This window comes from Solanum verrucosum, unplaced genomic scaffold, assembly GCF_900185275.1.
Source record: "Solanum verrucosum unplaced genomic scaffold, falcon-dt-bn FXZP01000268.1, whole genome shotgun sequence".
In the NCBI taxonomy this organism is placed as follows: Eukaryota; Viridiplantae; Streptophyta; class Magnoliopsida; order Solanales; family Solanaceae; genus Solanum; species Solanum verrucosum.
The window spans coordinates 5078865-5099482 of NW_026019957.1; the positions used below are offsets into that span (position 1 = coordinate 5078865).

The 20618-nt window shown below is 31.1% G+C and overlaps 2 protein-coding genes across 2 annotated transcripts; one reads left to right on the plus strand and one right to left on the minus strand.

Annotated features, from left to right (window-relative positions):
- Positions 1 to 8582: 8582 nt before the first annotated feature.
- LOC125814604 (uncharacterized) lies at positions 8583 to 13334 on the minus strand. Its single transcript, XM_049494068.1, has 9 exons — positions 13257 to 13334; positions 12567 to 12711; positions 12364 to 12450; positions 11960 to 12087; positions 10482 to 10578; positions 10308 to 10385; positions 9990 to 10215; positions 9195 to 9415; positions 8583 to 8992 (listed from the first exon to the last, which is right to left on the minus strand). The coding sequence occupies exons 2-9, from the start codon at positions 12666 to 12668 to the stop codon at positions 8969 to 8971; spliced, it is 963 nt and encodes a 320-aa protein (XP_049350025.1). The 5' UTR covers positions 12669 to 12711; positions 13257 to 13334; the 3' UTR covers positions 8583 to 8968.
- A 4310-nt stretch (positions 13335 to 17644) lies between these two features.
- On the plus strand, positions 17645 to 20379 carry LOC125814533 (uncharacterized). Its single transcript, XM_049493987.1, has 4 exons — positions 17645 to 18158; positions 18799 to 19236; positions 19550 to 19853; positions 20227 to 20379. The coding sequence occupies exons 1-4, from the start codon at positions 17760 to 17762 to the stop codon at positions 20361 to 20363; spliced, it is 1278 nt and encodes a 425-aa protein (XP_049349944.1). The 5' UTR covers positions 17645 to 17759; the 3' UTR covers positions 20364 to 20379.
- The last annotated feature ends 239 nt before the right edge of the window (positions 20380 to 20618 follow it).

Below are 20618 nucleotides of genomic sequence, written 5' to 3' on the forward strand. Positions count from 1 at the left end.
AATTTGTTTTTTTTTGAGTTCCGAGACAAAAAGGTCACTGTCACTCCATTGGATATGTGTGTTGGATTCTCTAAAAATAACATATTTTTTTAAAACTCAATATCAAAAGTGAAGAGTCTGCATAACTTAGTTTAGCAACACAATAGGTTTGTGTGTTTGTAGAGTTATAGGGTACCTTGCGGAATAAATCTGGTCGTGGATGGAAGCACTAGCACGATCAAGAGTAGAAGTGAAATTTTCATTATAGAGTTCAAATATTATAAAGTAAACGCATAATTTTTTTTTTGAAGAAATTCAATAATTTCTATATATATATCTAGAATATAATTTTAACTTTGTATAAAAAAAATATAATTTTTTATGAAAAAAGTTTAGATAAAATCGTTTGGATCCTTACTAATTCCGCAAATGAGGACGATTATGGTAAGTCATGATGGGAGAACGACAAACGTATGTATGTCATGGGCAATAGTTGGTCAGTGTTTCGATTTTTACTTGTTCACCGTTTTGAAAAAATAACTTTTATTTATCATTTTTAATTTATTAAGAAAATATAATTAATTTTATTTCATATTTTTAGCGTTAGTAATACTTACTTATTTCTTAATTTATTTTTTAATACCTAATCTTAAATATCAACTAATAGGAATACTGTATTAAATAATCATATTAAAGTAGTACTTATATTTTTTAATAAGTGTGTTAAATCTAAATGTGATAAATAAAATTGAGAGGATGTATTATTTTTCTCTTTCCAATACTGACATCTCTTCAGTTTTCAGTTTCCATTTTTCTAATGTATATTTATGGATTTTTTACTTTTAAAATTTTGTGTATCAATTTTCAAATATATGATAAAAGAATTTAACTATACCACAAAAAGTTGAATTATTATCAACAATCTAAACAGAAATGAAATTCTAAAATATTCCAACAGTTTCAAATATTTAACAATGACTAGTTATATAAGAAATAGTACTATATAAGTCAAACAAATAATTAAAAAGAGTCCAAGAAGAACCACTTGCAAATTGCAATAAATAAACTTCATGACTATATTCCATTCCAAACAAAAACTCAAAAGAAGTGAAAAGAATATTTTCAAATGCATATAGGGAGTACTAGTATGAAAAATTCCATGACTAATTTACTTTAATTTGAAAAAACTTTTGTTTGCAGTACCAAACGAACAAAAATTAGTTAAAAAATAAAAATATATTAAAAGTCATTGGTTTTATTAATTATTACTATTAGAATACTAATTTTACAATTCTAGAAAAAAAGAAGTCAAACGGCCGTTTGGTCAAGCCATCAGATAAAGGGAGTTGTTTTGATATTATTTTTTTCAAACAAATTGTCCATTTTAGTATTATTATTTTTCTTAAAAAATGACTCTTTTGACTCCGAATTCTTAATTTGGTTGTCTCTGCGATATATGATATTTGTGTTGGAGCATTGATTAATTTAAATTTGCATTGTGTAAGGAAAAAAAACTTAAGCTTATTTGAAAAAAAATAAATATAAAACTCGAACTTAAAAATTCTAACTAAGAGTGAATTTTTTTTATTTATCCCATCATAACCTTGGTTGATGAGAAAATAGGATTATGTGTACATGATGCTCGTCTTTTTTGCGTTGAAGAAGGTTTATTCCTTTAATGTGAAATGTTTTTAATTAGAAATAGAATTTAAGATTTGTTTTATAGAATTTATGATTTTAAATTTATCATGACATTACAAATATAACTAGTATAAACTTATATCATTAAAACGAAAAAGAATTTTAAAATGAAATAACTTTTAAAAATATATAAAAAAGGAAAAAATAGTAATATCATACAAAATGAAACAGATAAAGTATAGTAAGTAATTATTCTTCAAAACTTTATTAAACAATTATGAAATAAAAAATAATAATCACAAAAATACTGTGTGAGTAAATAATTTCTTACACGTTTTTTTTTTTGTTTAAATAGGAGTGAAAACATTTTGTCAGACCATCAAGGACGTGGGGCAAGTTAAATTTCATATTCGACTACTAGTATTGAGTATGAAAATATTCTTGATAGAGAGAATTTCTCTTTAAATGAGGCTCGGTACAAATTTAAATTAATCGAGCTCCAATATAAGTATCAGACACCACTAGATAAGAAAAATATTTTGTGATTAGACAATCAACGGATGTCGAACAGTAGATGAGGCTGCAACTCCTATAACTAGAAGTTCATGTTCGAGACCTGAGTATGAAAAAAATTCTTGATAGAAATCGTTTCTTTCCAAATGAGGTGTTGTGCAGTACAAATTCAAAATAATGAAATTTCAATACAAATATCAGACACCAAATAATTTTTTTTTTAAAAAAAAACGTTTTATCAGAGATTATGTCATTTTCCATCGATAGCCACCAGCCATCTGGTAGGTAAACCTTGCAAGGTCCACAGAAATGGAAGCATTAGTTGTCAATTGACATTATTGACGGAGTTAAAATTTTAATTTTATAAATTCTAGGTTTTAAAATAACTATTTTAAATATAATAATTAGGCCTCTAAATTTAATATTTATAATTATATTGTTTGAGCAAATGTTATTAAGTTCAACTAATAGTATGTTGGGTTTATTCGTCATCCATCCCTAATTGACACGAAAAAATTACATCTTTTTTGTTTTTTTGGGCAAAAAGTCGATGGGCTAGAATTTTATTTCAGCTATCAAAATGAGGAAAAAATATCTAAATACACATTTTATTTTACCATTATCTGTAATATTCTCTAACATTAAAAAAAAATCTCAAAAATCCCTCTCGAATACATCACTTCACTCTCGTTGATACATCCCTATCCATCTCAGATACATCCATCCCCTCTTTGATACATTCCTTCCGACCTCTCACATACATCCCTCTCCTATATATCCGGATGTCCTATCCCCTATCTAATACATCCCTCCGCTCTTTGATACATTCCTCGCCTATGTATCCGAATGTCTACTGATGTATCTGGAAGTCCAGTGATGTATCTGAAATATAATTGTCTATAGAGATTTTTCTATCCTAAATTTTCATCATAGTATTGCATACATGACTTGGGATACTTCAAACAAGAATCTGAAATCCAATCCTCCCTCATGTTTAGGTAGACATGTATTAGATGAGGAGACCCGATGCTTGATCTTCTTCTTTAATAGTCTAGAAGAACTTTGCAAAACTCTTACGCGGTTCTTTTATAATATATTTTGAGAAAATTATAGTTGATAGTACATATATAGACACTTTGTAGAACATTTGTAATTAACACAAAATATCTCTATTTTCTAGCATCATTTTTTACACTATCCACCTTCCACTAGACTAGAGTAGGTATCTATTTCTCGCAATATTTATTCCATATATAATTTGTAACATATACATATCTTTTTGTTTTAAATTTCACCATAATTTTTACATACATCATGTGATACATCAAACGTAGATCTCAATTCAATCCTTCATTTTGTTTGGATAGACACATATTAGACCATAGGAATTATAAATTTTTTTGTAAAACATGTTCAATAGAGAGGTTTAACTATATATATTGATGAGTTTTTTTATAAACCCGGTAGAATAAAAGATACTGAATTCAATCAAATTCATATAATCGGACTAAACATCTACCTATCTACCCCTATATAAAATATAGTTCAGGTAAATATGATTGAATTTGTTTGTATTCATAACAAAAATTCTAAATCCGTCCCTATACGAAGTTTAACAGGGGATGAAAGCTTTGTGAGTATGTATATGTACATATATTGTGTTTGTGAATCCAACCAGGGCTCTTCTTTCACATAATAAAAAAAATGGTTTAACCGTACATCATGTTCTTTATTATATAAAGAATAAATAATAAAACATAACATGAAAATTGATTTAAACTCTTCTCTCTTTCTTTTTTATTTTTTAAATATTTTTTTGAACATGTATATGGTGGTTAACTGTTGTCTTGTTTGGTGAATATTCTTCTTTTAGTGTTACCATATTTTATTTTAGGGAAAAAGCATAAATTCTCCTCTAAAGTTGTGCCAAAAAGTTAGGTACATGCTCAAATTATTGTGGCAAACTATTACACACTTAATTTTGTTCAAAGTGATATTAATATTCCCTTTCGAAGACAATATCAATTTTGTGTAAAAAAGTGTTGTACATGCGTTTTCACACATAAATAATAGTATTATTTTAAATTATTAGAACCTTTTTTCTTGATATTTTCCTTAACTTTTGTAAAAAAATAAAAATCTGGACATCTTCCTTCTCTCACCATACATATCTCTTTTTAAAATCTATTTCTTCTTTCTTCTTCATTGTTCATAAATTGAAGGGAAAAATAAAAATTTGAAGAGAAAATAGGAGTCAGTCGATTATGAAGTATTGAGATGTTGGCAACGGTGATAGGCGATGGGCAACAACATTACGACCGATGGAACAAATAAAAATTTCAGATTTGTAAAATTCTTTAAGAATCTTGATAAGTATGTATGTAAATCAAGCATTTTAATTAGTATTTTTTGTGTGTAATTGATTAATAAAATATGTTATTGATGATATGAGACATAAAAATAACTTTGTGGTGGTTGTTGGTAGTTCTCCGGCGAGAATAGAGAAGACAAAGATTAAGAAATCATTTTCTTCGGTGAACTTTTGAAAAATATAGACAATGTAATCATGAATTTTATACATATATGTCATAGAATTTTCAATAGAAATCATTATCTTTCTCATGATTCTTTTTCGGTGATCTTCTTCGATGAATCCTCCGGTGAGTTCAAACGGAAAAATCATGAACTTTAAGTTGAAAATTATTGACTTTTCGATGAAAGTCACCATCCTCTCCATCCCTTTCTATTTTTAAGAGTTCCTTTTTTATGGACAGAGTGTTGGATGTGCTTTCATCAAACAATCAATGACAACAAATGCAGTGATTCCTTAAGAAGAAGAAGAAGACGAACTCAATATAAAGAAAAATGTATAAGCTTTAAAGAAATTGGGGCCACCAATAAAAACATTAAAAAAAAGAAAAATGAAATAATTAATATATTAAAAATTATAATACATAATTATATGACCAATAAAATAGTGTCATGTGTTGAAATTCATCATTTTAACATATAATTTTTTCTTCTCACGCACCCTTAGGAAAGGTAAAGACACTTTCTTTGTCATGATACGTTTTAAAGGGGTATTAATATCACTTTGAACAAGATTAGATATGTAATAGATCGTCACAATAATTTGAGCGTGTAACTGACTTTTCGACACAAATTTAAGGGAGAATTTATGTTTTTCTCTTTATTTTATAAAATAGTGGTAATAAAAGCATATAAAATTTAAGTTATAAAATTATAATGTTGACTTTTCAAAGAAGAACAGAACATGGAATACACTGATATTAAAAACTAGGCATTAACTACCAACAGGGCCGCCTCTATAGCTTTTTTATTGCCTTGCACCTTTAAGTTATTGAGTATTATTCGTTGAAAATATAAAATTTTCATATAAGAGAAAAAGAAGTAATAAAGTTTTGAGAAATTTTGAATATTACGTTTTAAGAATAATTGGCTCTAACAAATTTCATATATATATATATATATATATAAAGAAGTAATAAAGTTTTGAGAAATTTTGAATATTATGTTTCAAGAAAAGATTAAATAATTGGCTCTAACAATATATATATATATATATACGTGTTTAAAATAATAACACATGCATGTTATTATCGATTGCCTAGAGTCAAATTCAAATGGAGGCCTTAAATTTTAATAAATACTTTTTATGAAGTTTATTATAGCAAATTATTTGATCTTTCTTGAGACATAGTGATCAAAATTTGTCAAACTTCTATTACTTTTTTCCTCTTATGTAAAAAGTTTATATTTTCTCAGAATAATATTCCATATAACCCTTTTCTTCATTCAAAATTAAAATAAATTTTAAAACAAAAGCCCTAGCAACTCTAAATACAAAACATACGATTTTTCCCCTAATATTCAGCCAAGCATTTTTTTATATATATATTTTATAATTTTTAATCTATTTATATTTGTTGATTTACCTATATATCTTATTTTACACAATACACCATGAATACTTCAATGCTTGTAGTGATTGTATCAATAACAAAATATCAATGTATACTTATTAATGCTAAATAAATGAGAATTGGAAAAGCATATATAACAACAACCTATCTAGTGAAATCTCACTAGAATTATATAACTTTATTAGTTTATTTAATAAATATCTTTTTACTAATCAATATTGAAATTCGCCAATAAATAATAAGAATCGGCAAAGTAGTATTATTGACTATTGAGTATTGATGTCTATTTTGATAACTAATTTTTAATAATATTAATTGAAGATCTCAATGTTTTGGGAATGAAGAACATGATTTTTTAAAAATGATTTTACAGAATTTGCATATTACAAGACAAGATCATATTACTTTCAATTTCGTTGGGTTAAACAATTCTTTATTTCAAATTATCTTCTTTTTTTTTTGCAAGTTGATAAGTTCTTTTATTCCCCTATTGAAAATACCATGTTTATTTATAATTTTATATTATTTTTTATGAGAGGTGTGATTCGTCCAGTACAATTTTTTTTTAAAGCTAGGAAAGGAGGGGTCTGATTCCCCAATTGAAAATGCTATATTTGTGTGATTTTCCAATTGAAAATGTTATATTTACATTTTTGTTTTTATGAGGGGGTGATTCCTTCATTATATATTATTTCTATTGTCTTATTAAAAAGAAGGGTTGCCACTCCTCCCTTACATATTATTTTTGTTATTCTATGAGAGTAGGGATGTGATTCCCTATTGAAATAGTTGTGTTTACTTATTTATTTTATGTGAGGGGTGTGATTCCTCCATTACACTTTATTTTTGTTTTGCTGTGAAAAGAGGGATTTGATTCCCCTACTAAAAATGTCATGTTTACTTATATTCTTGGCGAAGTCTTTATTTCATAGAATTTTTTTTATTAATTCTTGTGAATTGAAATGGATAGATTTTTTAAAAAGAAACTTAATTCTACTTGATCAAGTTCTAGTTTTAGATGAAGTGAGAATACACTTAAATTCTATCCTGAAGAAAGAATACACATTAATAAATAAATATAGCCTCAGGATACGAGATGAAGTGAGAAGACATTATATTCAACAAAGGTCTTGCTAAGCGGGTGTTTCTGAATTTCCTTAAATTATACCTTCAGCCATAGGTTTGCTACAATTATAGGGTTGTTCATGATTATGGTTAAAAAACCAAACCAAACCGTAATCCGAACCAAATCGATATTTGGTATGGTTTGATTTTAAATTTTGAAAACCGATACTATTTGGTTTGGTTTTGGTTTTACTAAAAAATAACGGCAAAATAACCAAACCGAGCCGATAAATTAGATATATAAATTTTATAATTATTTATATATTATTCATAAATAAAATATAAATATTTTGTTAAATTTGAATTAACTCAAGTCTTTAACTCTACCATTTTCTCAAGCCCAACTATAACAATCCTAAGTTTAAGTCCATCACAATCCTTTGTCTTTACCTACCCAACTTCACATAAAATAGTAACACTTTCTTTTAAGAGCAACTTTCACATATAACAAACACAAAAATCATATTTGTATGTTATAATTATAGTTTGCATAATTGAGTTCCATAACATGCAAACTTAAATATGTATATTTCACTATACATATACAAAAGAAAGCAGTTGTATATATATGTTTCTGTTTCGGTATACATATACAAAAGATCAATTGTATATAAAGAGAGAAAGAAAGAAAGACAAAAGAGAACTGTATAGAGAAATATTTGTATAGTATAATTATAAGTGTATAGGACGAAAATATATGTATTTGCATGTGTATATACAATTTTCTCTCGCTTTATACAAACAGAAACACAATTTATACATTTATGTTTGTATAAGCGAGAGAGGCGAGGGAGAGATTGGCAGGCGAGATCTGGGAGAGGGGAACAAAAAAATAAAATAAAAAATAAATAATTAAAAATAAATAAATATATAATATATTTATATATATATACACACACACAATTTTCTCTCGCTTTATACAAACACAAACACAAACACTATACATTTGCGTTTGTATAAAAGCGAGAGAGGCGAGGGAGAGAATGAGAATGACGAGCGAAATTCATCAGGAGAGAGGCGAAATAGCAACAATTTGCTATGAGGTACGATTAAATCAAACTATGTTTATAACATTTAATTTGAATTAATAGTTTGCTATTATATACAATTTTCCCTTCTTTTAATTGAATCACTTTGTTCATGTAATGATAACTCTAGTATTATTTAATTGCTTAATTGAACCGACAATAATTTTTCTGTAGATTGTTCATGTACTAGGTGTTTGTGTCTATCGAGATACGTACGTCCTCAAAAAAACTATTACTTTCAAACCGAATAAACCAGAAAAACTAAACCAAACCGACAATAATCAAACTGATGGTTATTTTATTCATTTGGTTTGGTTTGGTTTTAAAATTTTTAAAAACCGACTAGATTATAAACACTAAAACATCTTTACACTACTCCAGGAGGAAATGATCAAAACTTTTTTCATTAACAGTCACCTAAACTTGGCCTAAGCAAACTAGCACAAGAAACATAGATGTCTCTTCAATCAAAGTCCAAAGCAAAATCATGGATGACTATCGATGATTTCAAAGCTAGTTCCCCCCTAAGGAGAGTGTGAAGTGTGAACAACACAGTCCTTTTCCATGGAAATGAAGATGCAAACACAAAGAACAATCTCTTGCACGGACGATACTTAAACACACCTCAATTGGTTACATAGCTTATCACAGTCTATGTTATCATCCTCTGCTGAAGAGAACTAACTTCTAACTTAATAAAAGGATCCCCTTCTTTATCTCTCATGTTGATGTACTCCATTAGTTGGGTTGAAGGGCTACATGCTGCAGAACAATTAAAAGAAAAAAGGAATCATGCCTAAGTAGTCTACGAGTGCGATTACTTGGGCAATCTGAATAACCAAGTTAAAATAAGTTTCATACACGTCAATAGGTGAAAAATGGATAGTAATTAGTAGGTATTAAAACATATTATCATAAATAACACAGCCAAGATCTTATGAAGTTCACCAAATTGTTTACTTACCTTAATTTGTGTTCTGTTGTATGTATAAGTTATGTGAACTAATCCATCGCTAGCTTGGATAACAGCTGGATAAGAGAACTCTCCTACAGGTTCCTCGAGTGTGACAACATCATACCACGAGTCTCCATCATCTTCTGAGAGTGCTACCTTGAGCACACCCCTAGAAATGGTATTGTACGCAAGCAAAAGACGTCCATCTTTCAGCTTAACCCCATCAATCCCTGCTTATGAAATATCACATAATCGATAACTATGTCGGAATGAATAACTTCTCATATATTCCTGTGAAGTCATATTACTAATGTTCACATATATAGTTTCATAAAGGCATAATAAATAAACAGACACTCAAACTTGGCCTCAGTCGGCAAGTAAGAACTCCAACTTTGAGAGTGCACGTCTAGACACCTCAACTTCATCTCAACCGGCAACTAAACACTCCAACCAATTAAACACTCCAACTCGTTCCCTCTATATCTTGTGGACAACCGATGGTGACGTGACACACAAATTTTGGAGGTGTCTAGATGATCAATTTTATAAGTTAAAGTGTTCAACTGACGGTTGAGGTGTCTGCATGTGCATACTCAAATTTGGAGTGTTTAGTCGTCGGTTGAAGCAAAGTTAAAGTATCTATATATTATGCCTTTCAGCAAACATGTAAGTTTGGTCACCTGTTAAAATATCTTGTAGCTAAGCAAAGCTATGAAGAAACAAACCGAGTTTGTAACCATTGTAGTATAGGTACATAATTTCAACAACTTAAAGCTGAACTGTACTTTCTTAAATAGTTACCTGAGTTAGGATTGGGCAATTCAGTAGGCTTTGCATAACTCCAAGTATAACCACCGTCATGGGACTCCGACATGCAGATTTTATTGATACCAGCAAATGATCTTAGAAGAATACGCAATGTTCCATTTGCAGTCTGATAAGGAACGGGTTGAATCACACTAAGAGGGTTATTCTCGATGTATATTGGACCATACTTTCTCCACGTCCTACCTGAATCAGCTGTCATCTGTAGTAAAGAAACGTATGCTAATCTTTAGTACCTTTCGAACACACTAGGAATGGATACTTTTAGTGTTTTATTCAACTATTTAGTACAACCTCCATCCATGCTCCCCAAGAGTTCCAACTCTCCACAGATGATCCACAAAGCAAAGAACCACTTTCCAGCATGATAGGCTAATGAAAATAAGTGAAAACTAATTTTTAGCTTATCAGATATGGTACATCTACGATAGCATGGAACTTCGAGTATTGAATTGTTCAAATTCATGCCTTATTTTTTATTGGCCCCAATATACCAGGAGGAAGCTGTTCTCTTTTCGTCCATGTAACACCACCATCATAAGACCGCTTCAAGCATCCACTCCATCTAATGTACAAAAACCATCAGCAAGCATCGGGAGCACAAAGTTATTGTCCTGATTATACTGCATAATAGCCATTATTTCTTGTCCTGATTAAGTTATCGTCTAAAACAAGATTTAAGAATTATAAAATATTGTAAGTTTGATTAACCGTTAATTTTAGAATTACGTTTAAATGCTAGAAAGAATTTAGAAAAGTTTAGTCAAATAATTTGTTTGAATTTAGGAATGCTAACTTGGTCATCTAATTTGGCTGACAGAAAATGAAATTGGAAGTAGGCCTTGCTATTCAACTTTGGAGAAATTGCACATGACAAACTGGATAACGCTCCAAAGTTAGAGAACCTTGCATAAGTAATGAAGTGGGATCACTCAGAAAACAACATATTAGTGCATTAAGGGGTGAAATGACGGAAGTAACTAAATGATATCAGAAACTAATGAATGACAGAGTGTACCTGTTCAACGAGATGTTGAGAAGTATTGATAGTATAGTGTTTAATTAGTGATGTCCGAGTTAAGAGGCAAGTTGGAACATAATCCCATGGACGTGGTACATCATAATTGCATTCAATAAAGTAGTAAAGATAGTAGTGATATATATTCAGCAATGAGTTGTGATGTAACTCGATTACTATGCATAACCAAGGAATTATCAACATCTGAGAATGAAATCTAGCTTGGTATTATTGCATGAAACGAGAAGTCAACACACTTGAAGATAATATTAAAATTTTCTCAATTATTTATGATTAATACATAGTCGAGACGTAAGGAAATACAATTAAGACTTACAAAATTGCTTATGTCATTATTTGACTTTATGCACAAAACACAATTTTGTATGAAATGCAACACCTATGACTTTATGCACAAAACAGAGCCTGGATATGTGAATAACTTCATCTTGATATGGAATTTCAATTGAGAATTCATGTCTACTAATTTAATGTTTCGTTAACACTCTTGTAATATTTCATGGCATCATGCTATCAAAAAATTATCATAGTTCTTTAAGTTTCACTTTAATGATGGAGCGTAAGTAGCAAGACACATCCTTTTAGTTTTCTACTGAGATGCTGAAAATGTTTAACAGATACATGTCTATAAATGATTGTGAAAGTACTCCCAAATTATATCCTCCTTATAGTAATTTAATGTTTCGCAATGATTTCCAGCGAACAACATCACATCACTTCATTCTATTAAATTTAGTTGTGGAGAAGATCTATTTTTTTTTTTGAAAATGGTAACGAAGGAGAAGATCTATTTATAAAACGATATGTTTGAAATTAAAAGCTTAAAACAATCTTATGGATGTCTGTCTGATTAGATATCTACATAATATAATTTAACTAGATTAAAAGGAAGCTTGAATATACTTACTTTTGTACCTCTTGCCCAATTTTATAGAATAAGAGTATTTCACTGGAAGGAAGCTTAAATAGTACAGGATTCCACATTGGAACATTAAATTGCTCATCGGCAATAACAGGAGCAGTCCAATGGCCATCCTGCTCAAAATGTTTCATGTTTTCAGTTTCATTTTCCCATAGTAGATTTAAAAAGATAAGTCATATGGAGCTTGGCGTATGAATAAGTTTGTAATGCTATTTAGGAACGACAATTCTATGTTCTGAAAATGACTTAGCTGATATTAATGAACTATAAATTCAAAATCAGTAATTGGTTTGCAAGTAAAAAAGCATACAGTATCTGATACGAAGGAAACACGATAAAACCACCAACAAGTTAGAGAACTCAAGCTAAGTTATATAGGATGTGATTACCTTAAAAGTTTGTACCCAAATTTTCACATCGGGAGCTCCCTCTACTGTACCCCCGAAATAAGCAACCAAGAAATGATCCTTATTCACCTTTATAAGAACCAAATCAGTCGCAATCTCAATCCATCAGTCAATGAAAAACCAAATCAGCTATATTCTCAGTAAATCTAGCTAATCAGTGAACCACAACTAAAATTTATCACAACCTCAACAATAGTCGAAGCATGACAATTACTGAACGGAGCTGAATTTGCTGCAAAAGTGAACTCCTTCACCAATGGATCCCATGTCTGATTGCTACTCTTCATTTTGACAATCGTTGTGGTACTTGTTAGTACTCTCCTTTCCTCACTATATTAAATTGATCAAACAGAAGTAAGGTTCTTTTGAAGAGGCACCTATATTTAAATTGAAGGGTGAAAAAAGAAAATAAATAATATAGAGATAATAATCAAAATCACATTTGAAGTATCACTTTTTTCTTATGTTTCCTACCGAACTATCACGTATTTGCATTTCCTACCTGAACTATCACCAACTATTTATCAAAACACGTTTCGAAACGAGCTAATTATTTGCATTTCCTACCTCAAGAAAGTTATACTTCAAGTGTGTGATTTTTGACCATTATCTCATAATTACATAGGAGCTAATTTTTCAAAAGAACACTATTAAAAATCTGAATTTAGCAACAGACAAATTTTGTAGTTAAACAGCAAAATATGTGACTAATCCTATTTAGTTATAGATTTCCATTAGCTACGAGGGAAATAGCTATGTAAGTTCGCAGCTAATTCCAATTTTTTTTAGTACCAAACCCAGAAAAAATCAAAATAAAAGACAATGATAGTGATAATTGAATGAGGTATGTTCAATTCAAAAAAATATACATATACCGTGGACGCACGTATAAGCTAGAAATAACCAACTTATTTTGGGTCTTCAACACATTCTTAAACCCAGAAAAAGAATAACTTAAGTGAGAAAAAATGGAGAAGGAAACCCAAAAAATGAAAAGAAACAACAATGTAATCAACACAAAGCTTGAAGATTTAGAGCAGTTTGCCATGAAATGCAACTCAAGTACAGAAAAAATAATCTCAAATTCAGCATTTCAGCTCAACAAATGAGTAAATATTAATAGCAAGAGCACAAAATTTTGCAGATACGACAAGAATTAGGTAGCAATCGGAGAAGAAAAGTACCTGCAGTCGAAAAATGGCGAGAGATAGTTGTGGGGTTCACCAATGTGCTCATATAATTCAAGATTTTGGACATTATTCTACTATTTTCTTGTTCTTATTCTTCTTTTTCATTTGGAAACAACCTAATTTCACAAATATTTATTATGAAATAAATTAAATAATTACATATTGTCTTAGGAGTAATAATTTTGTACCAATTTTCAAATTAGATATACTAGTAGATACATATATTTTTGACATCAAATATACATTTTTTTAAAGATGCATGAGGCTTAATTGATAAATAAATGTGGTATAGAAAATGTAGCGTGTGAATCAGGCTTGAAATTTTTGCAACACCTTAACCACTAGGCTAAATCTTTAACTTGTGTCAAGAGATGTCAATATTTATATATATATTTATTAATGGAAAAATCATATATACTTCCTTTGTCCCATATTTTTTTTTTATGACAAGGAAAATCCACAGCCGCTACCCTTTGGGTACGCACAATCCCTACTCCTATGCAATAACTCGCAAACCACATAGGAGAGGTAACCCGCACTAGGCAAGCCCGGTGCGACGAGCTCGACTCAGAAGGCAAACCCCTTGCTTTCGCTGGCAAGGGGTTTCGAACTTGAGACCACCAACATGGAAGTCTCAAGCCCAAACCACTCGGCCACCCCGAAGGGTACCTTTGTCCCATTTTATGTGAGGTAATTTGATTCGGCACGAAGTTTAAGAAAGAAATGAAAACTTTTAAAACTTGTGGTCTAAAATGAATGATAAAAATTTGTGTGGCTATAAATTATTTCATTGAGGAGAAAATTGACATTTTAAATTTAAATTGTTACTTAATATATAAATATGTCATTCTTTTAGAGACTGATTAAAAAGAAAAGTAAATCAAATAAATTGAGATATGAGAAATATAATTTTTCAATGAAAGGAGGTAACTTGACACCACTTGAATAAGGGTGGGTCCGCCCTAATTATTAGGGTTGCTCTTGTAAGAAGAAAAATGAATCATTAGGAATGATGCATGCTTGCGTATCAATGGGGAAAATTTTCAATATCCATGGAGGATATGTTGACAAGGCCAACAGGGAAACTACAGGCAAAAAGAATGCTAAGTAATGCTACCTCTTAATTTTATTTTGAAAGTACTATTGTGCACAAAGTTTTAATTGTAAAAGGTTATTAATATTTGTGATTATTAAATTATGATAATTAAATTATTTTTAGTATAAAAATATATATATTTTTAAAAATAATTTATGTAAAGTTTGTCACGTGAACTAAGACAAATAATAAGATGCTTTAAATAACTTCTTTTGACTTACATCTATCTCTTCTCGAACCACCACCGCTTACCTCCTCATTAGGACTATATGCTCAAACTATCTCGATCTTACTTTCCTTATTTTATCCACCACAAAAGTCACTCTGATTTTATTCGGTGCATCTTCATTTCTAATTTTATAGCTTCGAATATGCTCACACATTCACCTCATCATCTTTATTTCTAGGACATCATCTTTTGAACATAAAAGTTGTCCATACAAAGGTCATCCCCCAAAAAGATAGTTTTAAGTATTTTTGATTTGTGATTTAGGAAAGTTGGGATATCGACGATGATATCACATATTGTATTGGTGCAGTATGAATGAAGTGGAAGCTTGCCTCTGGAGTCTTTGTCTGATAAAAAGGTACCACTAAAACTTAAAGGTAAGTTCTATAGTGGTGGTTAGACCGATTTTGTTGTATGAGGTAAATTATTGTATAGTCAAGAACTCTCATGTTCAGAAGATGCATGTTGTGAAAATGAGGATGTTGAGGTAGATATAAGGAGCTATAAGATTGGGAATGAGGATATCCTGGATAAGGTGAGAGAGACCTTTGTGGTAGATAATATGAGAGAAACGCGATTGCGATTGTTTGTACATGTGAATAGAAGTTGCGCAGATGTCCAAGTGAGAAGGTGCAAGAGGTTGGATATAGTAGGTATGAAGCGAGGTAGAGATGAGCCAAAAAAATTAAAGTATTGGAGATAAGTGATTAGTTATGACATGACATAACTTTTTTTCTCGAGGACATGACATTAGCTTATATAAGAGAATGTAGAGGATGTGTATTAGAGTAGAAGGTTAGTAGGTAGTGGAGTGTCGTCTTACTTTTTAAGGGTTTAGACATGTAATGACCCACATGGTTGTTTTGTTCTTTTGAACTCATTGTCGTGTCCAAATGCACACACAAGTGTATATATATATGAGCGTACAAATAATATAGGATTTTTAGTTCAGATTTCGTACCCACAAAGATTTGTCAAACTATTTACTAAATTGAACTAATGTTGATTATTTATTCAAATGATAAAATCCAAAAGTTTTATTTATGATTTAACAAAATTAAAAATAAAAAAGAGAATAATTAATGAACAAATAATCAAACAAAGAGTAGATTTCTTACGTAATCAATGAATGAAATCACTCTAATTAAGGTTATGAATTTGCTAGCAATCATGTTGAGTAATCACTTGAACTGACTCTGACTTTTTATCGGGTTACACATTGCGGATTGATAAAACTTTATTAAGCGTTTTGCCAACAACTCTAAGACTACTTGACTATTCCTATCACCTATATTCCTATTGTCGCCGATCGATAGTAAAGTGCACGTAATAAATCATTCAAATTCCAAAAAACTAGGAAAAACTAGTTTTTGAGCCCAATTCTATTTTTTGGGAACTTTTAAAAAGTTATGCCAAATTTTTATATTTAGCCCATCATTTATTAATTTTGTTTATGATGTGTTTGTTGTTATTTGACTCTCAAGTTTGTAATGATATTGTTCCACAAAACTTGTTAAAAGTAATGTAAATATAAAAATTGAATGCTCCTCTATGAGTTGAGAAAACTTGAGTAACTCCTACAATGATCTGTGAAATTGTTTATAAACAAGTTAAAACTTATAATATAAGAGTTTAGTTTTTATCACAGAACATGTTCATTATAAAATGATAATACCAATTTATGAATATTTTTAATAGTTCTTAAAAAGGGAAAATACGCGGATAGGCAAACATATACTAGTTAATTAGCTAACATAGCTATAGTTTCAATTAATTACCACTCACAACCTCTTTTTAGCTATAATTACGAGTGTCTGTCTCCTCTCTTCCTCTCTCTCGCCTTTCTCCTCTCTTATACACATACAAATATAAATTATACATATACATATACAATTATATGACATATATACAAATACAATTTGTCTCTCTCTACTCTTTGCCCTCTCTCACTCGCCTCTTTCCTTCCTCTCCCAGTCTCGCTCGCCTCTCTCCTCACTCTCCCAATCTCGCTCGTCAGATATACAAATACATATGTATAGTGTACGTAGTTAGATATATATACAATTATCTGACAGATATAAATACAATTCACCTCTCTCCACTCTCTGCCCTCTCTCGCTTGTCTCTCTCCTCCCTCTCCCAATCTCGCTCGCCTCTCTCCTCCCTCTCCCAATCTCGCTCGCCTCTCTCCTCCCTCTAACATGTAGCTACGAATTGTAATTAACAAACTATAGTTATGAAGCCTAATTAAGTTATTTTTAGTGGCTATTTGCGAAATTTCCTCTCCTTAAAACTTATGAATATAAATCATTTCTTCTATAAAAATCAAATACTTTTCCCAACAATTATGACCAAACACATGGTGAAATTTCACACAAAAATTACTTGTCAAAAATATTTTTAAAATCTATGGCCAAATGCTAGTTTAAATTACTAAACCGGTGAACATGTGCTGTTTGATCACGGAACCTTAGATTAGTAAAAAGTGCACCTTAAATCACAAGCTCCATGGGTTCTTCCATCTAAAATAATAATAACTCTATGTAATGTCCATTGATTGGAAGAATCCAGAAGGAATCCCTTAACCTTTTGATGATTCCAACTACTTTTTGTGGTAAAAGAAAAAATTGAAATTTGAGGAATAGGAACTTGATTCATCCATTATCATTTATCCTCCTCTACTTTCCAATATAATAACCAACCATTTATTGCACCTTTTTTCTTGCCCTTCTACACAAGTTGCCTCATAAAAACATCAACTCATTGTCATTTAATATTTTACAATATTTTGTTCTCTCTCCATGAACAAATTTCGGCGCTAACAAAGGCAATTGTTTAAGTTATATACACTAACAGTATAAATATGGCGGATGAGGATGAAACTTTGGAAAATAAAACGGTATTAGTTCGAAGTGGTTCACACATGTATGATGAATTGAGGAGTTTTAGGACGTGGTTCAAGTGGATGTGTGTTGATCAATCGAGCCCTTCGTCTGCTTGTTTGTCTTGGTTTGTGTTTAGTTTGCTAACTGTTGTTGTGCCATGGCTGTCTCATTACCTACTGGCTTGTAGCGAGTGCGATGCTGATCATAGTAGGACTTACGGCTGTGTCACTCAGTTGTCGATGAGCAGTGTTGCTGCTCTATCGTTCATCTGTCTTTCGAGGTTCAACAAGAAATATGGACTTCGGAGGTTCTTGTTCCTGGATAAACTTTGTGATGAGAGTGAGACTGTTAGAAACTGCTACACACAACAGCTTAATGTATGTATTTTTTTTTTCCCTCTTCCTCTCAGCCATCTGTCTCGTGCACGATTTCATATTTTGTTTTTAAAGATGTTTTGTTCCTTAGACTCTGTTTCCTTTTTGAGTTTTTCAATTCCATATGGTAAATTTTGTGTTTAAAATGAATGATTTGGAGTTGATTAAGTTTGATAGTAAAAGACAAGTGAGGCGTGCTTTGGTGGTTGAGAACCTCTTACAATCAACCGATTAGATTGAGGGTTCGAGTCATGCTGGTAGGTATATAGATCCTCCTGATAGGGTCAGATGGAAAAAGGAAAAAGTTTGATAGTAGTAAAGGTTTTTCCTTTAATGATTAGATGGCCGAGGATCGATATTTCTCTAGTATGACTTCATGGTGCTCAATGCAAACAAGAGTCGAGAGTTCCATGATTGATAAACTAAGACAACTAAATCTACACTTCACTTTGTAGAATTTCACTGGATATGTTGTTGTTGTAGTATGTTCGGAGATTCTGAATTTATGAGGTTAGGCAATTAAATATTTGTTCAAATCAGTGAACATGATATGTTGATTCTTGTTTTGTAGTAGTAATTACTACTATGCGCATTTTAATAACATAACGTAAAACTATATTCTCTCTTTCTTATTAATATGCAGAGATCGACGAAGATCCTGTTCTTTTTTGTCCTGCCATGTTTTGTTGCTGAAAGCACATACAAGATTTGGTGGTACAGCTCAGGTGGAACCCAAATCCCATTCTTGGGCAATGTTATCGCCTGCATTCTGGAGCTGAGCTCCTGGTTCTACAGGACGGTCGTGTTCTTCTTAGTTTGTGTCCTTTTTCGCTTGATCTGTTACCTTCAGATTCTCCGACTACAGGATTTCGCTCAAGTACTCTTCCATGTGGATTCTGATGTTGAATCTGTGTTGAGAGAACACCTCAGGATCAGGAGGCACTTGAGAATTATTAGCCATAGGTTCCGCGTATTCATCTTGTGGACATTGATATTTATCACAGCAAGTCTATTTGCCTCCCTTCTCCTGACTACACGCCCAAATGCAGATCTACGTATCTATAAGAGTGGTGAACTTGCGGTAATGCATTCTCGTAATCTCATTAACTAGTGTTTTTATTTGTGATTGCTTCCGAGTTTTGATCATCTTCTTATTTTTCTTACAACATATAGATACGTAGTTTTTTTTTTGTCTAAAATTTGTAAGTTATTACAAACGTTGGATGAAAGCCTAATATTTTATCTATAAGCTGGTTGAAAAATATATGAGCAAACATATGGAAATGCATTACACATAATAAGATCACACTTATTTTGAACTCATTGAACTCTAAATTATGAATTCGCCTCTGTCCATTAGTGGAACTAAATATTTTGGTCCTTAATATATGCAGCTGTGTTCTGTCAGCCTTCTTGCTGGACTGATGATACTGTTGCGGAGTGCAACCAGAATTACTCACAAGGCACAATCCGTGACATGCCTCGCTGCAAAATGGCATGCGTGTGCGACAATAGACTCGTATCATTGGGCTGAGAGTGAGTTTCCTCCAGCAGCACACCGAGTAGATTGCAACAATGGTTATAACGGATCATCTGATGCAGAGGATGTTGGAGATGAAGAGGATGAACTGGATAATACGAAGTTTGTCCCCTCGTATGCCTATAGTACAATTTCGTTCCAAAAAAGACAAGCTCTAGGTATGCTCATTTCACTTAGCCCTTCGTTTAAATGACATTTTGGTACATACATATCTTTAGTTTAAGACCAGAAGAATTCAAAGTCTATTTTACTTTCTTAAACTTCGTATCAAATCAAACCAGACAAACAAATTAAAACGGAAGGAGTACTATATTAATAATCTATGCACTCACAATATAAAGAATTAGGTGTACTTCAAAGCAATTACTACTTGTGATTGTAGGTCACTATGATATGATAATTCTATACAAAAAAAAAAAAAAAAAAAAAACTTCACACTATCGATGCATATAAGTTGAACTCGTATATAAATACATAATTGGTTCAAACAGACTAATGATCACTTATTTTGATATATGCATGGTGTTGCAGTGACATATTTTGAGAACAATCGAGCAGGAGTTACGATATATGGCTTCATGTTAGACAGAACTTCTCTTCACACCATTTTCGGAATAGAGCTGACACTGATGCTCTGGCTGCTTGGTAAAACCGTCGGAGTTTCCTGAATTATTCATTTGCTGTTACTGCACAATTGAAAATTGTGGAGTATTTATGTCGTTGCCTTTGAAATTGTATAATATAAGATCCTGTAATGTGGATCCATGAAGTGGTTGTACTTGTATGGTTACAGATGAAAATTTTCTTCTTGCTTATGATAAATTTCCATGAATAAGTTTTCTTTTTTGCATTTATTTATGCTCTCTTGCCTCACAACATTTGCGAAAACTAAAATCATCTATATTTCCGAGGGAAAAAACTGA

Coding starts and splice junctions, on each gene's coding strand:
- LOC125814604 (XM_049494068.1), bottom strand. CDS start 12,668: ATGAAGAGTAGCAATCAGACATGGGATCCATTGGTGAAGGAGTTCACT. Junction 10,386..10,481: donor TGGGGCCAATAAAAAATAAG/GCATGAATTTGA, acceptor TATTTTCATTAG/CCTATCATGCTGGAAAGTGG. Junction 10,216..10,307: donor CTTGGGGAGCATGGATGGAG/GTTGTACTAAAT, acceptor TCTTTACTACAG/ATGACAGCTGATTCAGGTAG.
- LOC125814533 (XM_049493987.1), top strand. CDS start 17,760: ATGGCGGATGAGGATGAAACTTTGGAAAATAAAACGGTATTAGTTCGA. Junction 18,159..18,798: donor GCTACACACAACAGCTTAAT/GTATGTATTTTT, acceptor ATTAATATGCAG/AGATCGACGAAGATCCTGTT. Junction 19,237..19,549: donor ATAAGAGTGGTGAACTTGCG/GTAATGCATTCT, acceptor TAATATATGCAG/CTGTGTTCTGTCAGCCTTCT.